This window comes from Somniosus microcephalus, chromosome 33, assembly GCF_052327205.1.
Source record: "Somniosus microcephalus isolate GS21.2 chromosome 33, FLI_Smic_1.0, whole genome shotgun sequence".
Taxonomy (NCBI): Eukaryota; Metazoa; Chordata; class Chondrichthyes; order Squaliformes; family Somniosidae; genus Somniosus; species Somniosus microcephalus.
In genome coordinates, this window is record NC_141019.1 from 27,270,412 (window position 1) to 27,294,797 (window position 24,386).

Genomic DNA, 24,386 nt, shown 5'->3' on the forward strand with positions numbered 1-24,386 from the left:
TCTAAAAAATAACTAATAATAAATAGCATATTGCAGGAGCCGTTGTCTCCTATCTGATTGTTTGCACTGCACCACTTGGTTGTGGTTCTAGCCAGTCATGCGTATTTGAAAGAAATAATGTAAGTTGAAGAACTGGACCTGTTAACTCTCTCTGTTTAATTGCAGCGAATGACTCCAACGATGAGGTCTATACCCGCTTTATGAAGTCACACAGATGCTATGATCTTGTTCCCACCAGCTCCAAACTTGTGGTGTTTGACACTTCTCTACAGGTAATGTAGGGATGTGGAGTTGAAGTTTTACTTGTGTCGAAGCATTGCAGCTATTCCTACTCGATGGAGCCTGTGCACGTACATTAGTCCCCACCCCAGAGTGCCAATATATTTACTAAAGAAAGACTTCCATTTATATACTGTAGTGCCTTATCACATTCTCTGAAGTATTCAAAGCACTTTACTTACAATTAATTACTTTAAAGTAGACAGAACATCAGAATTAGGAGCAGGAGTAGGCCATACGGCCCTTCGAGCCTGCTCTGCCATTCACTAAGATCATGGCTGATCATCTAACTCAACTCCACTTTCCTGCCTGATCCCTATATCCCTTGATTACCTCGGCCTTGAAAATACTCAACAACTCAGCATCCACAGCCCTCTGGGGTAGAGAATTCCAAAGATTCACCACCCTCTGAGTGAAGAAATTCCTCCTCATCTCGGTCTTAAATGGCCGACCCCTTATCCTGAGACTATGTCCCCTAGTTCTAGACTCTCCAGCCAGGGGAAGCAACCTCTCAGCATCTACCCTGTCAATCCCCTTCAGAATCTTGTATGTTTCAATGAGATCACCTCTCATTCTTCTGGAGTTTAGAAGAATGAGCAGTGATCTCATTGAAACATACAAGATTCCACAAACAGCAATAAGATGAATGACCAGTTAATCTGTTTCTGATGGTGTTGGTTGAGGACAGAGTATTGAGCCGGATAGCCGGGGAACTCGCTGCTCTTTGAATAGTGCCATAGGATCCCTAGCACCCACCTGAACCAATGGACCAGGCGGACCAGGCAGACAAGGCCTTGGTTTAACAGGTTATCCAGAGGACAGGACCTCAATAATGCTGCACTCTCGCAGTACTGCACTGGAGCACCGGCCTAAATTAGAGGTGCCCAAACTTTTGTGAGCCACAAAGGTGCATAACATGGTGTTTTTGGGCCACATATGAAGTTTAAATCAATATTCTGACTAGTATTCATATGCATCAAGTTGCTGATACTTATCGATCTTGGCCAGATTGCCAGAGATTGAGAGCTGCCTGTGGCCTACTGGCTGTAGATTGGACGCTCCGAGCCCAAGTTCTGCACTCCGGTCCTGAAGTAGGGCTGGAACCTACAACCTTCTGACTGAAAGATGAGAGCACTGAGCCAAGCTGACGCAGGATATTGGACTCTGTGTCACTTATATTATTTAAAGCCCAGAATTTCCCCCAAAACAGCCCAGCTACCAAGTGTCTTTGGTGCACCAGTAGCTGTCGCACAGGCAAATAAGTAAGTTGAAGGATCATTTACCCTGGGTGGTTCCAAGCATCCCTTCAAGTCAGACTCGAGGTAGGCAAAGGCGGGGGCGCATGCAAACTGACTGCCTACTCCGCTGGTGAAATGGTTCAGGGAGATCTGAAGGGGATAAAATCGCATGCAATAAAATTACATAGGATATAGGCGTTGAGGCCAAGATTGGACCAGCCATGATCCTATTGAATGGCGGAGCAGGCTCGAGGGGCCGATTGGCCGACGACTCCTGTTTCTTATATACAGCACAGAAACAGGCCATTCGGCCCAACCAGTCCATGCCGGGGTTTATGCTCCACTCAAGCCTCCTCCTGTCTTTCCTCATCTAAATCTATCAGCATAACCCTCTATTCCTGTCTTCCCTCATGTGCTTATCTAGCTTATGATTAGAAGTGTGTTGGGGAGAGGTTTAATAACTAAGGCAATTTTCACATCACACCCCAATTTTCCCCTTTACAGATGTTAAACACCTCTGTTTGCTACTTACCTTCTGCCCAGAATATACACAGCAAGTAAAATTGGAGTTAAATGGAGTTGAAAAGTTTGGCAATAAGTGGCCTGTTGGTCTTATGCAGGCTCAAATGTTCAATGTTAATATTTGTCCAAAAAAAAATCAGCTCATCGCCCTTGTGATCTTAATCTCTGTTCTTAAAGAGTAGGCAATATTGTTATGAAACCCTTTTTAACTGGCCAAGGGTCTAAGTTGGTGGCATGTTCACATGGACTTATGAAGGAATGTGGAGGAAATAATTGGATCTCATCCAACTGGATTAGCTATTCTCCTCGTTCTGGATCATATTAACTATTGGAATAGTCATTTAAATGATGTGTCATTTAAATGATGTGACATTTCCTACTTCCTATCTGGAAGCCAGTGACTCTTGCTTGGGTATGTTCCGCGGATGTTAGCAGCCCTCCTGTATATTGTCCAAATGGCCCTTCCCTTCTATATATGTGAACCAAGACAGCGAGCATTGGTCTGCTATTCGACTGTGGGGGGGGCTGCCGCAGTCAAGCTTGATCCTGTTTTTGCCCAACATCTACACAAATGCACTTCAAGCAAGGGTCCCTGAATAGCACTCAGGAGTAGGAGCCTAGTATGGCTTTTTTTTGCCTCTTCCCCCCTCATCCTGGGGATGTTGTGTCCCGTTGAGTACTTGCCCTGTTGCCCCTGCTGAATTCAGCTAACTCTGTTCAGACAAGGTATCAAACCCGGGACCACCTCGGTCTACACAACTCGGAAGCACCAAGAAGAGCCCAAATTGCATTTTTAAACGCGTAAAGTATTACAGCATATTTTTATATTTGACTCCTGGAATGTAAATGTCAGGATTGTATATAATTGTAGATTAGACATACATTGCAGAAGAGGGCACTTTTCACTTGTACGGGGCTCCCTATTCACAATGGGCAATGTAGAAAAATGTGGACATTCTTCACGTGTGAGCCCCAACAAAATATGTTGGTCGGCAGTTCAGCCATGGAAGGCATCGCCACTAAGCCCAATCTTGTTCTCGCCTGACAGTTAAATAAGACCACTTTTCAGGAGCGGTCATGGCTGAAGACTGCACCTAGTGGCACATTTACCCACAAGGTCATGGGTGAAGTTTATAATTTGTCCCGTAAATGCGGAAGATTGGAAATGGAAGGTTTTCCGACTTTTCAAATTCAATGCTCACATTAAACCCTCAAATTAGGGTTCGGGTTAGATGTAGATTAGAGCTCCCTCTGCGCCAACAATGTGTTTTAACCCCAACATCCAGTGTCTCAGGTCTTTTTGAGTAAAACCAACTATTCGGGGGAACTTCGTACAAAATTACTTAGTCCGAATTGCACTCGTGTGTACACCGCAACAGTTCTGCCTGAGGAATTTCTAGAATTACTTTCTGGGTATCACACCCAAAATAGATACCTACACCATCTATTAAATCTCTAATCGGGCTACTCCTTGCCTCATCCTGGGACAGTAAGACCCACAGCTCTGCGCATTTACGACCGAGTTAAGACTGTCCAAACGTCTAGGCTGGATTTAAATCCAGATCCCATTGGAAAAGATTGGATCCTCCATGTCTGTGCCACAGAGCTGTAATCTTCATGGGTATCTGAATCTGAGGTCTTTGCTTTCTTTCCATTCTCCTTCAGGTGAAGAAGGCTTTCTTTGCTCTGGTTTCAAATGGAGTCCGTGCTGCTCCACTCTGGGATAGCAAAACGCAGAGCTTTGTGGGTGAGTCTCATTGATACTGCAGTCATTCTCCATAAGCTTTACTGTGGAAATAATTAAAAATGAAACTATTAATACAATGGCAACCAACTGTTACAAATAATTGATTACGTAGTGACATGAATCTTGTCATTCATGTGGAAATGACTTATGAAGTAATACTGGGCGGCCTGCGGGTGGCGCTGTCCAGGGAGAGTATAAATACTCGGGCACGGGCCCAGCTTGCTCAGGACATTCTTTAACAGGAACTAGTGAAGGGCACAACTAGATCTCCATGTTGAAAAACAGTTGATTAAAGCTTTGTTTAACGCTTAGACCAAGTGCCTAGTAGTTTTCTTATGTCACGTAGTAATTGCAGTGCTGGTTGGAAATTGATGGCTCTCGCAATCGCTACAGACCATGGCCTATACCCACTGGACTGGCCTACTGACGAGTGATCCTCATCTGCATCATGCAAGCTAGCACGACTGTCGCTGCTAGCTGCCAGAAGAATTATTCTCCGGTTGTAAAAACTTGCATTTAGAAAGAAAGATTCGCATTTATATAGCGCCTTTCACGACCACCGGATGTCTCGAAGTGCTTTACAGCCAACAAAGTACTATTTGAAGTGTAGTCACTGTTGTAATGTGGGAAATGCTGCAGCCAATTTGCACACAGCAAGCTCCCACAAACAGCAATGTGACAATGACCAGATAATCTGTTTTAGTGATGTTGGTTGAGGGATAAATATTGGCCAGGACACTGGGGATAACTCCCCTGCTCTTCTTCAAAATAGTGCTGTGGGATCTTTCACATCCACCTGAGAGAGCTGACAGGGCCTCGCTTTCACGTCTCATCCGAAAGACGGCACCGCCAACAGTGCAGCACTCCCTCAGCACTGCACTGGAGTGTCAGCCTGGATTTTGTGCTCAAGTCTCTGGAGTGGGACTTGAACCCACAACCTTCTGACTCAGAGGCGAGTGTGCTACCCACTGAGCCACAGCTGACAAAGCACATCCCTCCCCATGGGGGTGAAACATCTGTGGGCTAGATGCCAGTCAGAAGTGATAATGCAGTGCTCAGCCTGGAACTCGAGAGTCTGTAGCCCTTTTCTGGCAGCCCACGAGTTGGGCACCCACCAGACACACCCAAGCTACCTTCAAAGGTCAGGACGGGACTACAAACTAACAACGGTCCCCGTCCCCCCCCCGCGGCCTGATTATCAGTCAAACCACAAGGCTCATCCAATTATACGGAACCCCCAGTCTGTAGTTCCTAACGTGCGCACAACCATACCAACAACCCCTAAATGTACCAGTGTTTTCTCCTCTATGGATCCTGTGACTAAAGTATACAGTGACTGCAGAAAATACACATTTATTCTCCTTAAAGAAAAGAAAAACATGTAGTGTTGTGCTTGTAAATTGTATAAATGTATACATGACCAGTTGGGCCGAATGGCCAGTTTCTGGGCTGTAAATTCTATGTGCAGAACACCCATGATAATGTTGTTGATTTTCTTTATAAACTGCCTCTACTTTTGGATAGAAAATTAAGTCTAAATTTAAATTGTCTTTATTAAATAATGTCGCATGACGTAGGACCTCACAGTACGATTGGAGATTTTTGATAAATTACAAAAACATTGACTGTTGTATATTTTTGCACATTTGTGGTTAAAAAGTTATTAAATTATTGAGAGAAACCAACCGAATTGTGCAAAGTTAGGAGTTTCTGGTTAGAAGTTCATGGAATTTGAACTGGAGATTGATGAGAGAAAAGGCACATTTTACCGAACAAGTGTTTATATTGGGTGGGTGAAATCATTTTGCACAATCATTTCAAGGACAGCCAACAAAGTTAAGACGGGTAAGACACCATGAACTTAGATTGAAGTCAGTGGTTTCGTAATTGCATTCCTGGATACGAATGTCACTCTTGCCATGATTTTCCCACCCAGCAGCACCTTGCCAGATGTTGTCATCCTCGGCCTGATGTTGGCACAGCATGCACTGAGGATTGTGTTTGAGCTGCTGCAGCATTTCTGACATGTGCTTTGCCAGGAAGTGACTCACTGAATGACAGATCCAGAAATCAGGGTGCGCTCTGCTAAGCTTTCATTTTTTGCTTCCCAGATGGTTCAGCAAGTAGGTCGGGGGTGCTGTGGGTTTAACTCCGTCTGCAGAGCCAGCTGACCTCCTGCATTCCAGCTATACAGTCCGTAGCTTGAATGGAAGAATTCAATTGTGTGCGGGATGTTAAAATTGCACCTAAACCAGGACATAAGAAATCGGAGCAGGAATAGGCCACTTGGCCCCTCGAGCCTGCTCCGCCATTCAATAAGATCATGGCTGATCTTGGGCTCAATGTCACTTCCCCGCCCGCTCCCCATAACCCTTCACTCCCTTATCTTGCAAAAATCTGTCTATCTCCACCTTAAATGTATTTAATGACCCAGCCTACACGGAATTCCACAGATTTACGACCCTCTGAGAGAAGAAATTCCTCCTCATCTCAGTTCTAAAAGGGCGACCCTTTATTCTGAGACTGTGCCCCCGAGTTCTAGATTTCCCCACGAGGGGAAACACCCTCTCTGCATCTACCTTGTCGAGCCCCCTTAGTATCTTATATGTTTCAATAAGATCACCTCTCATTCTTCTAAATTCCAATGAGTATAGACCCAACCTGCTCAACCTTTCTTCATAAAGTCAACCCCCTCATCTCTGGAATTAACCTAGTGAATCGTCTCTGAACTGCATTAAATGCAAGTATATCCTTCCTTAAATAAGGAGACCAAAACTGTACGCAGTACTCAAGGTGTGGTCTCACCAATACCCTGTGCAGTTGTAGCAGGACTTCCCTGCTTTTATACTCCAACCCCCTTGCAATAAAGGCCAACATTCCATTTGCCTTTTTGATTACTTGCTGTACCTGCATGCTAACTTTGTGTTTCATGCACAAGGACCCGCAGGTCCCTCCTGAACTGTAGCATTTTGTAATTCCTCTCCATTTAAATAATGATTTGCTTTTTTATTTTTCCTGCCAAATGTAGTGTATGTACCTTTTTTTAAGAGCCCCTGTGTACTGTAATACCGGTAGTGACCACTCGGGTATATAAGCCTGTATAGCGTCTTGTATCTTTTAGTTCACCTCCAGACTTTGTTCAGTAAACACCTGTTAAACCAACTCCTGCATTCCGTGTCTCCATTAACACACGGATACAACAGTGGCGACGAATTGGAAACGGACTTACCTGCAATTCGGCAGCACCTCAAGGAGATCGATTCCTCAGACGAAGGTCGAAGAAAAAAAAACTGTGGTTTCACCAGCTAGCCGGGCTGGTGGCAGGTACTGCACTAATCCTTCCTGGTCGGCGGGCTGGGGCTCGATCGGGTGGCTCTGCAGCGGGGCCGAGCAGCGAGTCGGAAGGCGGAGGCAAACAGAGACGGAGGGTGGAGCACTCGGGAGACGGCCGGCGCTGCAAAGCAGGTCGGCGTTCGGACCAAGCGGAGGGAGGGAAAAGTCCCAGAGAGTCCGGCGGGAACGAGTCTCCAACTATTAAAAATATCTGTGTAAATAAAAACTGCGGAGAACAGCGTTGTCAGCAGCGGCGGGAAAGCGCGGGAGACGCCATTTTTTCTCGGCAGTGAAGAAAGGAAAGCGCGGGAGGCGCCATTTTTGATTTTCAGGATGCCTAAGACTGGCAATATTACTGCTTTCGATAGTGATATAGAGGATTGGACCACATATGTGGAAAGAGTGGAGGTATATTGCACAGCGAATGAAGTAGAGGATGATAAAAAGGCATCGGTACTTCTAAATCTGATGGGCGCAAGGACATACAGGCTGTTACGAAACTTGATCACTCCAGCCAAACCGATGGACAAGAATTTTAAGGAGATTGTTGATACCCTACAGGAGCACTTAAACCCAACACCGCTGCTGATAGCGGAACGATTCAAATTCTTCAGGAGGAATCAGCACAAGAATGAAAGTAACGCTGATTACCTCCCCGAATTAAGGAAGCTATCAAAGCACTGCCAATTCGGAGCAGGACTGGCAGATTCTCTTCTAGACAAATTCGTCTGCGGTCTCTTAAGTGAAGGAACGCAGAAAAGGCTACTTTCTGAGAAAGATTTGACACTGGACAAGGCTTTCAGTGTGGCTGTATCATATGAAGCAGCAGCAAGAGGAGCTGCAGAGATACAGCAAAAGCCACAGGACTTCGGCACCCATGAAATGACACGGGGTTTCGAGAGATGTTATCGCTGCGGCAGATCCACCCATGACCAGAGGGACTGCTGGTTCAAGGACAAAGCATGCAGGCAATGCGGAAAGATGGGACACATTGCACGTATATGCCGATCTGGAAGCAAAAAATCCACTGACAGAAAAAAAATCAATAAGGAAAAGTACAGAAAGGTACAAATGATGACTAGTAGCTCCGAAGACCAGAAGAGCGATAGCGACTCCGGAAACAAGAGACTAAGCTGTCTCAAATTACATAATGTAATTGCCAAAGAAGATTACCAGACCATTTGGGTTACCCTCACAATAGCGGGGTCCCCAGTTAAAATGGAGCTAGATACAGGATCAGCTCTGACCGTCATAAGTCGACGGGATTACGAGCGGCTATTTCCGCATATACCTTTGAAAGACACATCCATTATCTTGAAGACATATACGGGGCAGAAAGTATACCCCAGAGGGAAAATAAGGGTGCCTGTTGTATACAACGGCAAGGAAATACAGAAGTTGTATTTATACGTTCTGCAAGATGGTGGTCCACCGTTGTTGGGACGTGAATGGATCAGGAAGATACGTTTAGACTGGCACTCCATTCAGGCACTGACGGTGACCAGTAAGAAAAAAAATGATGATGACGTCATACCTGAACGATTAAAAGACATCTTGGCTAACGCCAAAGTGTTTCAACAGGAACTAGGAACCTTGAAAGGCGTCACCGCCTCAATAAAAGTGGAAGATGCGGCAATTCCCAAGTTTTTTAAGGCAAGGCCGGTGCCATACGCAATTCGTCCAGCAGTCGAGGCAGAGCTGGAGAATTTGGAAAAAGCAGGCGTGTTATCCAAGGTAGATTGGAGCGAGTGGGCAACACCCATCGTCCCGGTCATGAGGAAATCGTTGAATAATGATAAATCTGAAGAACAGAGAAAAATTCGCATCTGTGGGGACTTCAAGGTGACTGTAAACCCGGTCCTTCACACGATACAGTATCCTCTTCCGAGGATAGAAGATATTTTCGCCTCACTATCCGGAGGGAAACGTTTCACCAAAATTGACTTGGCACAGGCATATCTACAGATGGAGGTTGAGGAGGCCTCTAAAAAGTATCTCACGATAAATACACACAAAGGCCTGTACCAGTACAATCGACTGGTTTTCGGAGTAGCATCAGCTCCAGCTATCTGGCAAAGAGCTATGGAGCAAGTCCTGCAAGGGATTCCGGGGACTCAATGCTACCTAGACGACATCCTTTTAACAGGAGAAAACGACAACGAGCACCTTGCCAATTTCGAGCAGGTGCTCACTAGGCTGAAAGAACGGGGCCTACGAGCAAATCGCCCCAAGTGCGAATTTTTCCAGAAACAAATATCATATTGTGGCCATATAATTAACGAAGAAGGGTTGCATAAGTCACCTGAAAAAAATTGAAGCGATCATAAAAGCCCAGCACCTGAAAATGTCTCACAATTAAGGTCGTTCCTGGGATTGATAAATTACTATCATAAATTTTTACCGAACTTGTCAACTATTCTGCACCCTCTTAACGAACTGCTGCAAACGGGAGTAATTTGGGAATGGAGCGAGGACTGTAAACGTGCCTTCCATAAATGCAAAGGCTTGATCACGTCCAAGGAAGTGTTGGCTCATTACAACCCATCACTGCCAATCAGACTGGCGTGCGATGCATCCCCTTACGGCGTAGGAGCAGTATTATTGCATAGATTCCCTGATGGCTCGGAGCGGCCGATAGCTTTTGCGTCATGCTCATTGAACTCAGCTGAGCGTAACTATGCCCAGATCGACAGGGAAGCACTCAGCCTGGTGTGGGGAGTGAAGAAATTCAACCATTACCTACATGGACAAAAATTTACCTTGTTGACTGACCATCAACCCCTCGTCTCCATATTCAACCCTAAAAAGGGCGTTCCCATTATGACAGCGCAAAGGCTACAGAGGTGGTTCCTTTTCCTAGGGGCACACCAATATGACATAGAATACAAAGAATCAAAACAGCATGGGAATGCTGACGGGTTATCGCGCCTACCGTTGCCAACGGTAGAAGAGGCACCTACAGTGGACCCAGTGGAGATGTTCCACTCAACCATAGTGGAATGTCTACCAGTAACAAATTCTACCATTGAAAAGGAAACGAGAAATGACCCGACTCTCTCACGAGTCTACGATTTAACGGTGAAGGGATGGCCAGCACATGGCGAACCACTGTTGCCAGCATTCTCGCAAAGAAGAGAACAGCTGTCAGTGTGCCGAGGAACCTTGATGTGTGGATCCAGAGTGGTGATTCCACCCAAACTCCAGGATAAAGTGCTAAAGGAGCTTCACAAGGGGCATCTGGGTGGAGTGAAAATGAAGAACCTAGCCAGAGCGTTTGTGTGGTGGCCAGGTATCGATGGAGACATCGAAGAAATGACCAAGAGCTGTCTAGGATGCCAGAAGGTCCAAAACGCCCCATCACAAGCCCCTCTACATCCATGGGAGTGGCCCTCATCTCCATGGCAAAGGGTACATATCGACTTTGCTGGTCCATTTATGGACTCGATGTTCTTAATCGCGGTGGATGCACACTCCAAGTGGCCGGAGGTAATAAAGATGTCCACCACCACCACGGAAAAAACCATCACAGTATTAAGGACCATATTTGCCAGGAATGGGCTGCCTGAACAGATCTGTTCTGATAATGGACCGCAATTTGTGTCCGAAGAATTCAGGAAGTTCTTAAAAAAAACAATGGGGTTAAGCACTACACGTCTGCCCTATACCATCCCGCCACCAATGGATTGGCTGACAGGTTTGTCCAGACCTTCAAGAAGGCCATAAAGGCCATGGGTAATGAAGACATAAATCTCCAACATAAGGTAGATAACTTCTTGTTTGCGTACAGGAATGCAACACGTGGTTACAAACCAAACTCCCGCCATGATGTTTTTCAATAGAAGACTAAGATGCCGGCTGGATTTGATCAAGCCAAACATCAGAAGGGACGTAGAGAACCGGCAATTTCAAGGCATGAATGAAAGGCCAACTAGAACCTTCCAGATAGGTCAACAAGTTTTGGCCGGGACTACCGTACCGAGAAATGGCAGCCTGGAACTATTTGCACACGACTAGGACCGCTGATGTATACCGTGGACATTGGTGAAAGCATAATAAGGCGCCATGCTGACCAGATCATAGAGTCATCCAAAAAGGGACAACCTACACCACAACTCTATACGCCTAATGATGAAGCAGAGATACCCATAGTATCTACCTCCGATCCGGTGATACTGGAACCAGATGAACCCGACACTGGCATTCAAGCCGAATCGACCTTGCCAAAAGAACCACCTGCACCACCGAAAACTACTACACCACCGAGGCGTTATCCGGACCGAGTCAGGAAGCCTCCAGAGAGACTGACTTATAATTGATTAACTGCAGCAAATGTGTAGATTATTGTTCTTGTAAACATGTTAATTAATGATTACTTAAAATGTTATGTACTAATTATCTAAAAGGGGAGGAATTGTAGTGTATGTACCTTTTTTAAGAGCCCCTGTGTACTGTAATACCGGTAGTGACCACTCGGGTATATAAGCCTGTATAGTGTCTTGTATCTTTTAGTTCACCTCCAGACTTTGTTCAGTAAACACCTGTTAAACCAACTCCTGCATTCCGTGTCTCCATTAACACACGGATACAACACCAAAGTGGATAACCTCACACTTTCCCACAATATACTCCATCTGCCAAATGTTTGCCCACTCACTTAGTCTGTCCATATCCCTTTGCAGATTCTTTGAGTCCCCTGCACAACTTGCTTTCCCACGTTCTTTGGCTCGTCCTCCTGGTCCTCGCATTGGAGAGTGAGGTGTGTGCCAGGTGGCAGCCCTGTCCCTTCCCACGGACAGATGGGCTGTGAAGGCGAGTTTTTAATGCCATTTATCCTGCACCAAGAGCAATATTGGCTCTATTTTCACAGCAATACAAATAGAGAGCCATGTTTTCTGTGCCCTTTTCATTGCAAGCTTGCAGAAGTCTGAACTTTCTGCTGTGCACACAAATGCGTGCGTGAAGTGTTGCTCACTGCCGGCGCAACTTGTGCTGTTTGAAAAGCGGCCAAGATAGCCGACTCTTTTCAATCGCTGATTTGTGAATGGTGCCACAGCAGCCTAACATTGTTTATTAAGCATTAAAAGCTTGGGTTTTTTTGGCAGGGGTTTGTACTGCCTGATGCTGTCCTGCAACACCACATTTTTCAAGTGGCTTTACTGGCAGCACAACAATGTGCCCTCGCCAGTTTCACATGGCACTTTTTGTGTTCGGCCCGCGCTCGGGAAGATCGCAAAAGTGCAGAATAAAAGCAGCCGACCTGGTGTTCTATAAGAATTGAATTCCTTGCAGGAATTAATGGGTAGAAGGTGGTTCACCGTGCTACACAAAGATGCATCATTAGGGACTGAAGAGAGGCTGAGCTAGTATGCACAGTCACCTGGATCATCATTTATTTAAATGGGAATCAATTGAAAAAGGGTCGCAGAAATAAACTGATGTTTGCTCACTCTCGTGTTCATCCACAGCACTGTGCAAGACACTGCATGCACGTTTAACCAGGAAGTCGTGCTATTATAATGTACTGCATGCAAATGAAGGTTACTAATTTTAATAATTAATACGCAATCAGTAGAAGAAATCCGTTTTCCATTTTGACTGTGGTCTTTTGTTCTGTTGCAGGCATGCTCACAATCACAGATTTCATTAATATTTTGCACAGATACTACAAGTCGCCACTGGTACGTCCAGTGTGTGTTTGCGCGTGTGTGTGTGCTGAGGTTGCAATTAATTTTAAATACTGTGGTATTAAGAATGATTCTCGGGACATCGCGGTGCTCTAAGTGAGCTTTTGCTTTGCAATCAGGTGATGTTAGGCTTGAATCACAAGGCTGCTTTATCACTGTCTTCCGTGAAGATGTCTCTTTTCAGCTACACTACGATACAGCCCAGTTGTTACCCCGGTTTTGCCTTGAAGGTTACCCGTGCTGGGATGCAGTTCCATGAGCCCTGGCCACCCACTGATGCCTCATCCACATGGCCATTCCTAATGTGTGAGCCTCGACCGCGTTAGCGAGCTATTCGATCACAGAAGGCATCACGGCTGAGCCGGAGCCTGTCTCGCTTGATGTCTGCACCAATGTTCCCTCTAATTTTTTTCCCTGCGCGGGACCTCCCGGTTGATGCGCGGCTGTGCGCCCGCCAATGTTTTCCCCCTAATTTTTTTTGGGTGTGCGGTCCCTTTAACGGGCTGCACGGCCCATTCAAAATTTTGCGCAGTCTCCCATTTGAAAAGCCGGTCCCGGGCTGTGCGGGACCTCCAAGACGGCACCCAGGCACCTTGCGGGGGAACATTGGTCTGCAAATGTACTTTTCACCAGGCATCGATCGTTACTGATTAGGAGTAGAAACCTTAACCAATTCCCTCCGCCCCCTGCTGCACCCCCATAGCCCTGGGGCGAGGCCACAGGCTAATTGTAGCTGCCCTGCAAATGGTCTGGTGAAGATCAGGTAACACCGCACAGATCGGCATCCTACCTGGACTCTTCTAGTCTGTATCCCTTTGTGTTTAGCATTGGGAAAAAACCATAAGAACATGAGAATTAGGAGCAGGAGACGGCCATTCGGCCCCTCGAGCCTGCTCCGCCATTCAATGAGATCATGGCTAATCTGATCTTGGCCTCAACTCCACTTTCCTGCCCGCTCCCCATAACCCTCGACTCCCATGTTTTTCAAAAATCTGTCTATCTCTGCCTTGAATATATTCAACGACTGAGCCTCCACAGCTCTCTGGGGCAGAGAATTCCAAAGATTCACCACCCTCTGAGTGAAGAAATTCCTCCTCATCTCGGTCCTAAATGGCCGACCCCTTATCCTGAAACTATGCCCCCGAGTTCTAGACTCCCCACGAGGGGAAACATCCTCCCTGCATCTACCCTGTCAAGCCCCCTCAGAATCTTTTATGTTTCAATCAAGAGGAGACTGGCCTGCATTCAATGAGCCTCCTATTTGATTGTAGAAGTACTTTGTGTAAAGAAGCCCACGATTTAGGTTGCATTAAGATGAGGGGCGGGGGGTTGCATGGAAGAAGTGTGGGGGAGCGATGACCAATCTGATGGAGAAACAATTTACCAGTTGATTTCAAACGTTTTTTTCTCCTTCTGCACAGGTTCAGATCTACGAACTGGAGGAACACAAAATAGAAACCTGGAGAGGTAAAGTAAGACCATGGCGGGGATGAGGGTTGACTCGTGACTTTGGAAGTTATGGAGGGTGGGGGGTGAGTTATAATATGGATGTCATAAGGTGGAGTCCTGCAACCTGCACACCACGGAAGAAGGAGCGAGTGGTGTGAAGTTGTGGGATCCTCCTGTTTGGCCTTGAAGTAGGATTGCGCAATTTACTTTGCCAAAGGGATTTTGGACTTTGTAATAAACATAAACCTCTTTCTGGTTAAGCCCTTTTAAAGAGGCTTTTGTTGTCTGCGGTTGGTTGTCTCCTACTTAGATCATTCCACTGCTTCATAATTTGCTGAGCCTTGATTTAGCTCTGTAGTTATTGAAGGGTATATTTAAAGAATCCTGGAAAATTAAATGGTTTAAACTATTTTTTAATGTGCACAAACTGTGAAAACTACAGTATGTTAAAAGTTCATCAGAATTCTGATTATTTTTTATGTATATAAAAAGGGGGTCCTGATGGCAAGACTGTACTTTAAGTGTGTGGCCTTGCATTATCAACCATTAATCTAGGTATTGTCAGCATTTTTTGAATTCTCTTCTCCGCACCACTAATTTAGTAACCATCGCTATTTCCTTGAATTGCAGAATTTAGTAAATACCCCTTTAAAAAGCGTGTTAGCTTGAACTGCTGATTCCTACTTGCCACTCATTGATCGATTGTTTTTTCCTATCTTCTGTCTTATCAGAGGTTTACTTACAGGATTCGTTTAAACCATTGGTGAGCATCTCTCCAAATGCCAGGTAACTAAATATCCTAATCTTATGCAGCAGTGTGTGTGTGTATAGTTTGATTTCTCCGAGCTACTACCATCATTTGCTCACTTTTCTGAGGGATCTGTTTTTCTTCTGATCAGAGCGCTCTGAATTGTAAATGAATTGTTCTCATGCAAGAGGTGCTTTATGGCCTCTTGCAAAGAATTCAAATGGCAGTTTTTTCATACACTGGTCAGCAGAGAATTTAGTAGGAATAATATAATTGCTTTGGAGTTGGGGAACAAAATGTTTCATGCATCTTCGGATTCTTTATTGAAGGAACTTAGGAATGTACAGAACTGAACAATTTTTCCCATTCAAAAAGTACCATTACTCTTGTCTTTCTTGAAGGCAGGGGCAGGAGGATGATGTATGGGCCTAGAGACGGGAGAGGAGGATGTCGGGGGCTGGAAATGTGGGTCAGGGAGAGAAGGATGTGGGGAGGGTGCTGGAGGCTGGGGAAGGAGTACACTGGAAGCGGGAGCGGGGAAGGAGATTGGGAAGCTTGGGGGGTGTAGCTGGCTGGTTGGCTGCAGACAGGGATGAGAGGAGGCTGGGGGGCTGCGGGCAGGGATGGGAGGAGGCTGGGGGGCTGTGGGCAGGGGTGGGAGGAGGCTGGGGGGCCGCGGGCAGGGATGGGAGGAGGCTGGGGGGTCGTGGGCAAGGATGGGAGGAGGCTGGGGGGCCGCGGGCAGGGATGGGAGGAGGCTGGGGGGCCGCGGGCAAGGATGGGAGGGGGCTGGGGGGCCGCGGGCAGGGATGGGAGGGGGCTGTGGGTCTGCGGGCAGGGATGGAAGGAGGCTGGGGGTTTGAGGGCAGGGATGGGACGAGGCTGGGACTGTGGGCAGGGATGGGAGGAGGCTGGGGGTCTGCGGGCAGGGATGGGAGGAGGCTGGGACTGTGGGCAGGGATGGGAGGAGGCTGGGACTGTGGGCAGGGATGGGAGGGGGCTGTGGGCAGGGATGGGAGGAGGCTGGGACTGTGGGCAGGGATGGGAGGGGGCTGGGGGTCTGCAGGCAGGGATGGGAGGGGGCTGGGGGTCTGCGGGCAGGGATGGGAGGAGGCTGGGGGGCTGTAGGCAGGGATGGGAGGAGGCTGGGACTGTGGGCAGGGCTGGGAGGGGGCTGGGGGTTTGAGGGCAGGGATGGGACGAGGCTGGGACTGTGGGCAGGGATGGGAGGAGGCTGGGGGTCTGCGGGCAGGGATGGGAGGAGGCTGGGACTGTGGGCAGGGATGGGAGGAGGCTGGGACTGTGGGCAGGGATGGGAGGGGGCTGTGGGCAGGGATGGGAGGAGGCTGGGACTGTGGGCAGGGATGGGAGGGGGCTGGGGGTCTGCAGGCAGGGATGGGAGGGGGCTGGGGGTCTGCGGGCAGGGATGGGAGGAGGCTGGGGGGCTGTAGGCAGGGATGGGAGGAGGCTGGGACTGTGGGCAGGGCTGGGAGGGGGCTGGGGGTCTGCGGGCAGGGATGGGAGGAGGCTGGGGGGTGTGGGCAGGGATGGGAGGGGGCTGGGGGTCTGCGGGCAGGGATGGGAGGGGGCTGGGGGTCTGCGGGCAGGGATGGGAGGAGGCTGGGACTGTGGGCAGGGATGGGAGGAGGCTGGGGGGTTGTAGGCAGGGATGGGAGGAGGCTGGGACTGTGGGCAGGGATGGGAGGAGGCTGGGACTGTGGGCAGGGATGGGAGGAGGCTGGGACTGTGGGCAGGGATGGGAGGAGGCTGGGACTGTGGGCAGGGATGGGAGGAGGCTGGGGGGTGTGGGCAGGGATGGGAGGAGGTTGGGAGGCTGCGGGCAGGGATGGGAGGAGGCTGGGGGGTGTGGGCAGGGATGGGAGGGGGCTGGGGGTCTGCGGGCAGGGATGGGAGGGGGCTGGGGGTCTGCGGGCAGGGATGGGAGGAGGCTGGGACTGTGGGCAGGGATGGGAGGAGGCTGGGGGGTTGTAGGCAGGGATGGGAGGAGGCTGGGACTGTGGGCAGGGATGGGAGGAGGCTGGGACTGTGGGCAGGGATGGGAGGAGGCTGGGACTGTGGGCAGGGATGGGAGGAGGCTGGGGGGTGTGGGCAGGGATGGGAGGAGGTTGGGAGGCTGTGGGCAGGGATGGGAGGGGGCTGGGGGGCTGTGGGCTGGGAGGGGGCTGGGGGGGTGTGGGCAGGGATGGGAGGGGGCTGGGGGGGTGTGGGCAGGGATGGGAGGGGGCTGGGGGGGTGTGGGCAGGGATGGGAGGGGGCTGGGGGGGTGTGGGCAGGGATGGGAGGGGGCTGGGGGGGTGTGGGCAGGGATGGGAGGAGGCTGGGACTGTGGGCAGGGATGGGAGGAGGCTGGGACTGTGGGCAGGGATGGGAGGAGGCTGGGACTGTGGGCAGGGATGGGAGGAGGCTGGGACTGTGGGCAGGGATGGGAGGAGGCTGGGACTGTGGGCAGGGATGGGAGGAGGCTGGGGGGCTGTGGGCAGGGATGGGAGGGGGCTGGGGGGCTGTGGGCAGGGATGGGAGGGGGCTGGGGGGCTGTGGGCAGGGATGGGAGGAGGCTGGGGGGCTGTGGGCAGGGATGGGAGGAGGCTGGGACTGTGGGCAGGGATGGGAGGAGGCTGGGGGGCTGTAGGCAGGGATGGGAGGAGGCTGGGGGGCTGTGGGCAGGGATGGGAGGAGGCTGGGAGGCTGTGGGCAGGGATGGGAGGAGGCTGGGAGGCTGTGGGCAGGGATGGGAGGAGGCTGGGGCTGTAGGCAGCTCCATAGGAACAGGTGGCGAGAAAGAAAAAATAATTCAAAGCAGAGGGTAAAGTAATTTTTAAAAAAACGTCAAGTAGGCTTAAGATTCAACATTTGTGGATTTATGTATTGGAATTTGATTTGCGTGGTTCAGTGAACAACATTTTTGGTTTACTGGCCAAGCATTTATTCATTTCTGCATTCTTAGACACAAACTTTTAAAAAATTAGTTCATGGAATGTGGGCGTCGCTGGCAAGGCCGGCATTTATTGCCCTTAGGAAGGTGGTGGTGAGCCACCGCCTTGAACTGCTGCAGTCCATGTGGTGAAGTTACTTCCAAAAAACGTCTATTATAGGTGAGAAAACAGGATGTAATGCAATATAATCCACTTCCCCATATCACCTAGCTGTTTATATTATGGAGCAATTCTGTGATGCGTGCTGGTTTGCTTGCTGCTGAACCTGCCCTGTTCATATGTGAGGCAGTTTCAGCATTACTGATAGCCTAAGCATGTGCACACTTACTCCAGAGTTGTAGTCATGCTTTGGCTGCATGCCGTTCATGCAAACTTGTTTGGGGACTGGAGTATTATGAATGAAGAGCTCCTTTCTTTCTGTCCATTTGTTCTAATTCTAGTTGGCAGAATGTTATTAATCATTGACAGGAAATAGCTTTTGGAGTTTGGTACAAGTGTACATTTTAAAAGTTGAAAAGACCATTCCGAGCTTAAGTGAATCCTTGTGTCATGCAGTTAATTATGAAATGAATCCTTGTGTCATACAGCGCCAAGCTGTGCCTCACAACCTTTTCCATCACTGCAGCTTGTATGATGCAGTTTCATCACTGATCAAGAACAAAATTCACCGTCTTCCAGTCGTTGATCCATTGACGGGGAATACGCTCTACATCCTTACGCACAAGCGCATCCTGAAGTTTCTCAAACTCTTTGTAAGTATCTCAGACCAGTGACACGAGCAATGGCAAAAGTGAGGTGAATGAAGTCCTTCCACACAAGCACGCGCACACTGATTTTTTTTTTTTTTTTTTTTCCCAAACATCAGACAATGCTTTGGCCTGGTCTCTGTTTCTACTGGTTTGATCACCCTTTGTTTCTTGAGTGTGAATAACATTGGCATTTAGGCCATTTACACTGCGGTCCAGAGTCACTCTGATACAGCTCACTCTTGAGTACAGCTGACGTAAAGGTCAGAGATCTGATCCATTCGCTCCTGGGGTCTTCGGAATTCAGTAGCACAGAGTGGACATTGTGACACTACATTGGCGTTCTCTATTATTTGGAGACGAGAAGGGTATATTACTGAGCAGAATCTCCTCTAACACTGAAGAGGTGGGATTCTGTATTAGGAGAATTCCTGAGTGTAGGATTTATACTGCAATGGAAGCAGAGCTCCCATCTTGCCTCAAACAGGAATGTCTGTGTTTTTTGGGTTTCAATGAAACAAAACATTTTTAAATTGACTTCAGTTAGTTGTGGCTGGGATGGGGAATTCTTTCGCCTTGTTGCCAAAGGAGAAAAACAATGTACAGAATTTCCCAGAGAGATACCCACATTGCCACGGTGGCCATCCGACCTACCCAGTCTCCTGCAGTGGCATCTTTGCTTGCGTTCATAAGTTATACCTTTAAAACATTAATTTTTGCGACCTTGCAAACCCGCATCAGACAATCTGAATGGTTTCTCTGGAGGTTGGGGTCAAATGACTGCACACTGCCCCATCACACCTTATCTGGTTAATGATTAATGCCTTATTTGTCCCAATTATTATGAGGAATCTGTTTGACCTTATGGGGAAGCCTATCTTTAGAATCCCAGAAAATTATATAAGCACTGTGGGATTTTCCTCCGATCTTCAGTTCCATGCTTTGCAGTGCCTAGCCCACGAGAGGTGGCAAAGAGGTGCTCATCACTCATGCAACATTTCGTCAGATACTCAGTAGATTTTTGGCCTCTTCAATGTTTTTGGAACAGTTGAAGTATTGTACCGCTAATTATAAGCTGTGTATCTTCTTCTGTATAACTATCCTACTTGTAAATAAATTTGACCATTAGTTTTAACCTGAACAATGCAGTTTGACAGTGAGATATTTACTGCCTTTCTAATTGGACATGTCGTCAGCAACCCACGTAATCTCTTGTGCAAAATCCCACAGTTAGAGGGTAATTGTTATTCCTGTGCCACACAGTTCCATTCATGTTGCCTTTAAGGCTGCAAGATTCAGTTCATAGGAGACATGGCCTGCTTATTGAAACTGCTGTCTTGCTATGAACGGAAGTTTAAAATGTTGGGGGGGAAAAATCAAATTGTATCAATGTGATTGACTTTGGTGCGGAACAAAATTTGGACCATATAGACCTTGGTTTACTGCTCAGGAAGGTGGGAAACTGGAGTACCAGCACTGAATGATGCTCCACTAACTACGACCTAGGTCCACCTCTTTCTTGTCCTCCCACATTTTACCCTTAGCAAGGATAGTCTGGCTCACTGACTTTTCCACAGATGGTGTGGACATACCAGCCAGGAAGTGGGCTTGAGTGATGGGGAGGGGGGGTTAGCAACCCACCTGGTAACTTGTATTCCTCCATGACTCAAACCATGGCAAGATGGATATTGGTGATGGTGGATTTTGGGGGATTCTTAACTGTGCTGGACAGAGTGGGGGAGAACAACAGACTTATTCTTGGAACAAAAAATAAAAACATGAATCAATTTTATTGTTACTTTAGAAAAGTGCATTTAGATGCCTCATTCAAAACCATAAGCAATCATGTGCTTTTCATCAGTATATTGCAATGAGTTTATTTTGTGTATTTGATGTTCTAGGAAGAGTTTGCTGTGTTTCTTCAGCTAATAATTTTTCTTGCAGATTTCAGAGATGGCCAAACCCGATTTTATGTCAAAAACGCTGGAAGAGTTGAACATTGGAACCTACAAGAACATTGCCGTGGTGAACAAAAACACTCCCATTTATGTGGCTTTGGGGATCTTTGTGGAAAAAAGAGTATCTGCGTTGCCTGTTGTGGATGAGTCCGGTAAAATGAAGTTCTTATTTTTAACCTCCATTGCAAAATGTGTTTTCTCACCATTTCGACACACTTGACTGTCCAGTTTCCTGCACACACACAAGTAGAGCAGCCCATTAAAAGCAATTAGCTGTAACTGCAGACCAACACCACAACTTCTCAATAATTGACACTTCGAACACTTCTGCTAATGTAATGACATTTAGTTTCAATGCACTTTCAATATTTTCTTTTGTAAATACTGTATTTATACAGGTCAAACACCACTTTATGGCGCGGTATGCTGGTGAGGATAGTAAAGTATAAAGTTTAGTATCAGCTGTGGCTCAGTGGGCAGCACTCTCGCCTCTGAGTCAGAAGGTCGTGGGTTCAAGTCCCACTCCAGAGACTTGAACACAAAGCTAGGCTGACACTCCCAGTGCAGTGCTGAGGAAGTGCTGCCCTGTCGGAGGTGCTGTCTTTCAGAGGAGACGTTAAACCAAGGCCCCGTCTGCTCTCTCAGGTGGATATAAAAGATCCCCTGGCACTATTTCGAAGAAGAGCAGGCAAGTTCTCCCCGGTGTCCTGGGGCCAATATTTATCCCTCAACCAACATCACTAAAACAGATTATCTGGTCATTATCACATTGCTGTTTGTGGGAGCTTACTGTGCGCAAATTAGCTGCTGCGTTTCCCACATTACAACAGTGACTACATTTCAAAAAGTACTTCATTGGCTGTAAAGTGCTTTGGGACGTCTGGTGGTCGTGTAAGGTGCTATATAAATGCAAGTCTTTCTTTCTACACTATGGATAATTAGTCAAAGATGAAAATAGGCTAGAATAGCCCCAATTCATTTGACTGCAATTCACCCAAGTGTCTTCTTCTCTACTGCTTTATCAAATCTGGCCTAAATGGACAATTCCTGGGGATAGTAACTTCACTTGGTCTTTATGGGAAATCTACATAACACATGAATTAATTAATTAATGACGACAGTCCGAACTCGGGGAGATTCGCTTGTTTACTAATGCACCAGTGAGTAGAGAAACCCAGACAAATTCTTTGCACTTTTCAACTCCTTCAACTTAATTGCTACCAAACACTCGAACTATTAGTTCCAATGTTCTTCCGGCCTGCAGAGTGCCTCCCGTTTTATGCTAATTGTTCCTGTCTTTCCCTGTGTAGGACACGTGGGGGATATCTACTCTAAGTTTGACGTCATTGTAAGTACCTTGCAGTGACTTGAATATGCATGTAGTCTTTTTGTTGCTCTTCGACTATTCTCTAATCAAAAGTTTGTACTTTAGAACCTAGCTGCAGAGAAGACATACAACAACCTGGACATTACTGTAACAAAAGCACTGCTGCATCGCTCACAGTACTTCGAAGGTGTGCTGAAGTGTTACAAACATGAAACTCTCGAGACAATTATCAACCGACTTGTGGAGGCAGAGGTACAGGAAAAGAAGCTTTAAAAGAACAATGAATAAAACCAGTTACTGCTTAAAATTATGGGTCAATTACCTTTCAGCCCCTTTCTAATTTTTTCTTCCACCGCCCCCTCAGAAAATGCTAACTCTATTGGGATATAGTTCCAAGTGTCCATTCTTCCGATAGTGATTAGGAGTGGGAACCCTGGCTAGTTTTTTCTTTTCCCCCATCCCCTTCCTCGTCCAGAAGCTCGGAGGGCAAATTTAGTGCTGCAGCACAGGCTGGGAATTGAACTTGGGACCTTCCACTCAACTCCACACTGGGACAGGCACTTCGCAACTGTGCTCAGTCCTGTCGTCTTTGCAGTAACCTCTTGAGTGGTGTGGGAATTTTATAAACAGTACAAACTGTGTCCTTTGCAGCCCGACTGCCTGAAATGTTTATCTGGAAGAGATCTGAATCGCAAGAGCATTTCTGTTTTAATGAGGTAAATTCACTATTAAGCTGCTTCAAGAAAAGTGTAAGATTTGGCAGGAGTTGGAGTGCGTTGAATACAAACCAGTTGGCTGTGTAGTTGTTGCTGTTGCGTTTAACTTCCTCCGACCAGGCTTTGCCAGGAGGAGCACCTCCAGCATGGTTTAAAATGGGGGCACTGGTGAGAGAAGTGTGCCTTGACTGCCTGTTCAAAAATATTAAATAGCAAAACTTTGCTTTTAGTCATTATTTAATTGCCATTTGGAGTTTTGCAAATAAAGGTGTTGGTGTTCTGGTGAGAGGGAGAAATAGCTAAGAAATGCTGACAGGAACTTAATAGAAGTAAACTGTAAATGGGAAATGCTGGAAGTGCATAGGTCCTTCAATTTAATTTCAATTAATTAAATAAATCTGGAATTTAAAAGCTAGCATCAGTAATGGTGACCATGAAACTACCAGATTGTCGTAATAATCCATCTGGTTCACTAATGTCCTTTAGGGAAGGAAATCTGCCGTCCTTACCGGTCTGGCCTTTATGTGACTCCAGACCCATAGTAGTGTGGTTGACTCTTAACTGCCCTCTGAAATGGCCCAGCAAGACACTCAAAGGCAATTAGGGATGGGCAAAAAATGCCAGCCTTGCCAGCGATGCCCACATCCCAGGAACAAATAAAAGTATCTGTCGAGATAAGATGGGCTAGCATTCTGAGCCTTTCGTCAGAGCTGATTTGATGGGTTTACACCCAAAATGCGACACCAACCTTTCATTTTTCAATTGCTGATTGGCTTGATGTGTATTTTCTGTCTTTGTTTCCAGCATTTGCAGTTCTCTTTTTCTTTTTTTCTGAAGAGAAGTAACCTGTGCCCAAAATAAATGGCTTCACTTGGATTTTGTTCCCTTGTGTATTCAACAATGCATGAATTTGGATTGATACAAAATTCGAACTTTTATCTTTTCCTTCTGTTGTTGTAACACTTTATCGGATTTCATTTACATAAGTAAGAGATTGCAACTGTTCAACTGGGGGCATGCGTCTCATTCACCCTCCCTCGCCCCGATCACAAAAGCCCGCCTGTACAGATCACATTGATAACTTGTTATGAAAGAAGGAATTCCTACAGGAGGCAGCACCAGATGTAGCAGTTTTGTCATTTGAAACTCTGCTGATTGGGAATAAAGTGCTCCTTATAGCCTGGCGTTTGTCACAAATATTGTCGGCTCTCTTCCAGGTTCTGTTGTGATAGAAGTGAGATTTCTTTTGGTTTTGCTTATATTTATTCTGTTTTCTTATCAGCAAAATTTAGAGTTAAACCTTTGAGTTTCTCAGGGTTTAACATACCAATAGAGTACGTTGTTGATTTTGTTGGAGATTTCAACAGGACACACACATTCCAGCAAATACCAAGGGGCACGGCATAAGGAATGCCTCATTACTAACTTCAGTTAAAACTCCTGCGTGGGACGACGCATCTTTCACTTTATTGAGCAGCATTTGGTAAAACCTCAAATGGCAAGGTTTCAGAATAACTGCAATTAATGTTTTTTTTACACTTTGCGACATTGCCTTGAACGGAAGTATCCGCCAACATTTTGTATCGGAATTGGGATGGAACATTCCAGCTAGCCAGGAAGCACTTCCTTTCCAGCGCCGATGAGCTGAAAAAACAAAACGGCTCGGCAGCTCTCGAGCTTTGCCC

General features: G+C 47.0%; 1 protein-coding gene across 2 annotated transcripts in view; it reads left to right on the top strand.

Moving 5' to 3' along the window:
• LOC147097037 (5'-AMP-activated protein kinase subunit gamma-1) overlaps positions 1-24,386 on the top strand; it is a 66,358-nt gene that overhangs the window by 35,186 nt on the left and 6,786 nt on the right. For both annotated transcript variants that reach the window (XM_085972790.1, XM_085972791.1), the window contains 9 exons: positions 166-272; positions 3,705-3,786; positions 12,739-12,797; positions 14,225-14,270; positions 14,984-15,038; positions 18,580-18,706; positions 20,645-20,810; positions 21,969-22,006; positions 22,091-22,237. In XM_085972790.1, the coding sequence (XP_085828916.1) occupies positions 166-272; positions 3,705-3,786; positions 12,739-12,797; positions 14,225-14,270; positions 14,984-15,038; positions 18,580-18,706; positions 20,645-20,810; positions 21,969-22,006; positions 22,091-22,237 (827 nt within the window). The remainder of the gene's footprint in view (positions 1-165; positions 273-3,704; positions 3,787-12,738; positions 12,798-14,224; positions 14,271-14,983; positions 15,039-18,579; positions 18,707-20,644; positions 20,811-21,968; positions 22,007-22,090; positions 22,238-24,386) is intronic.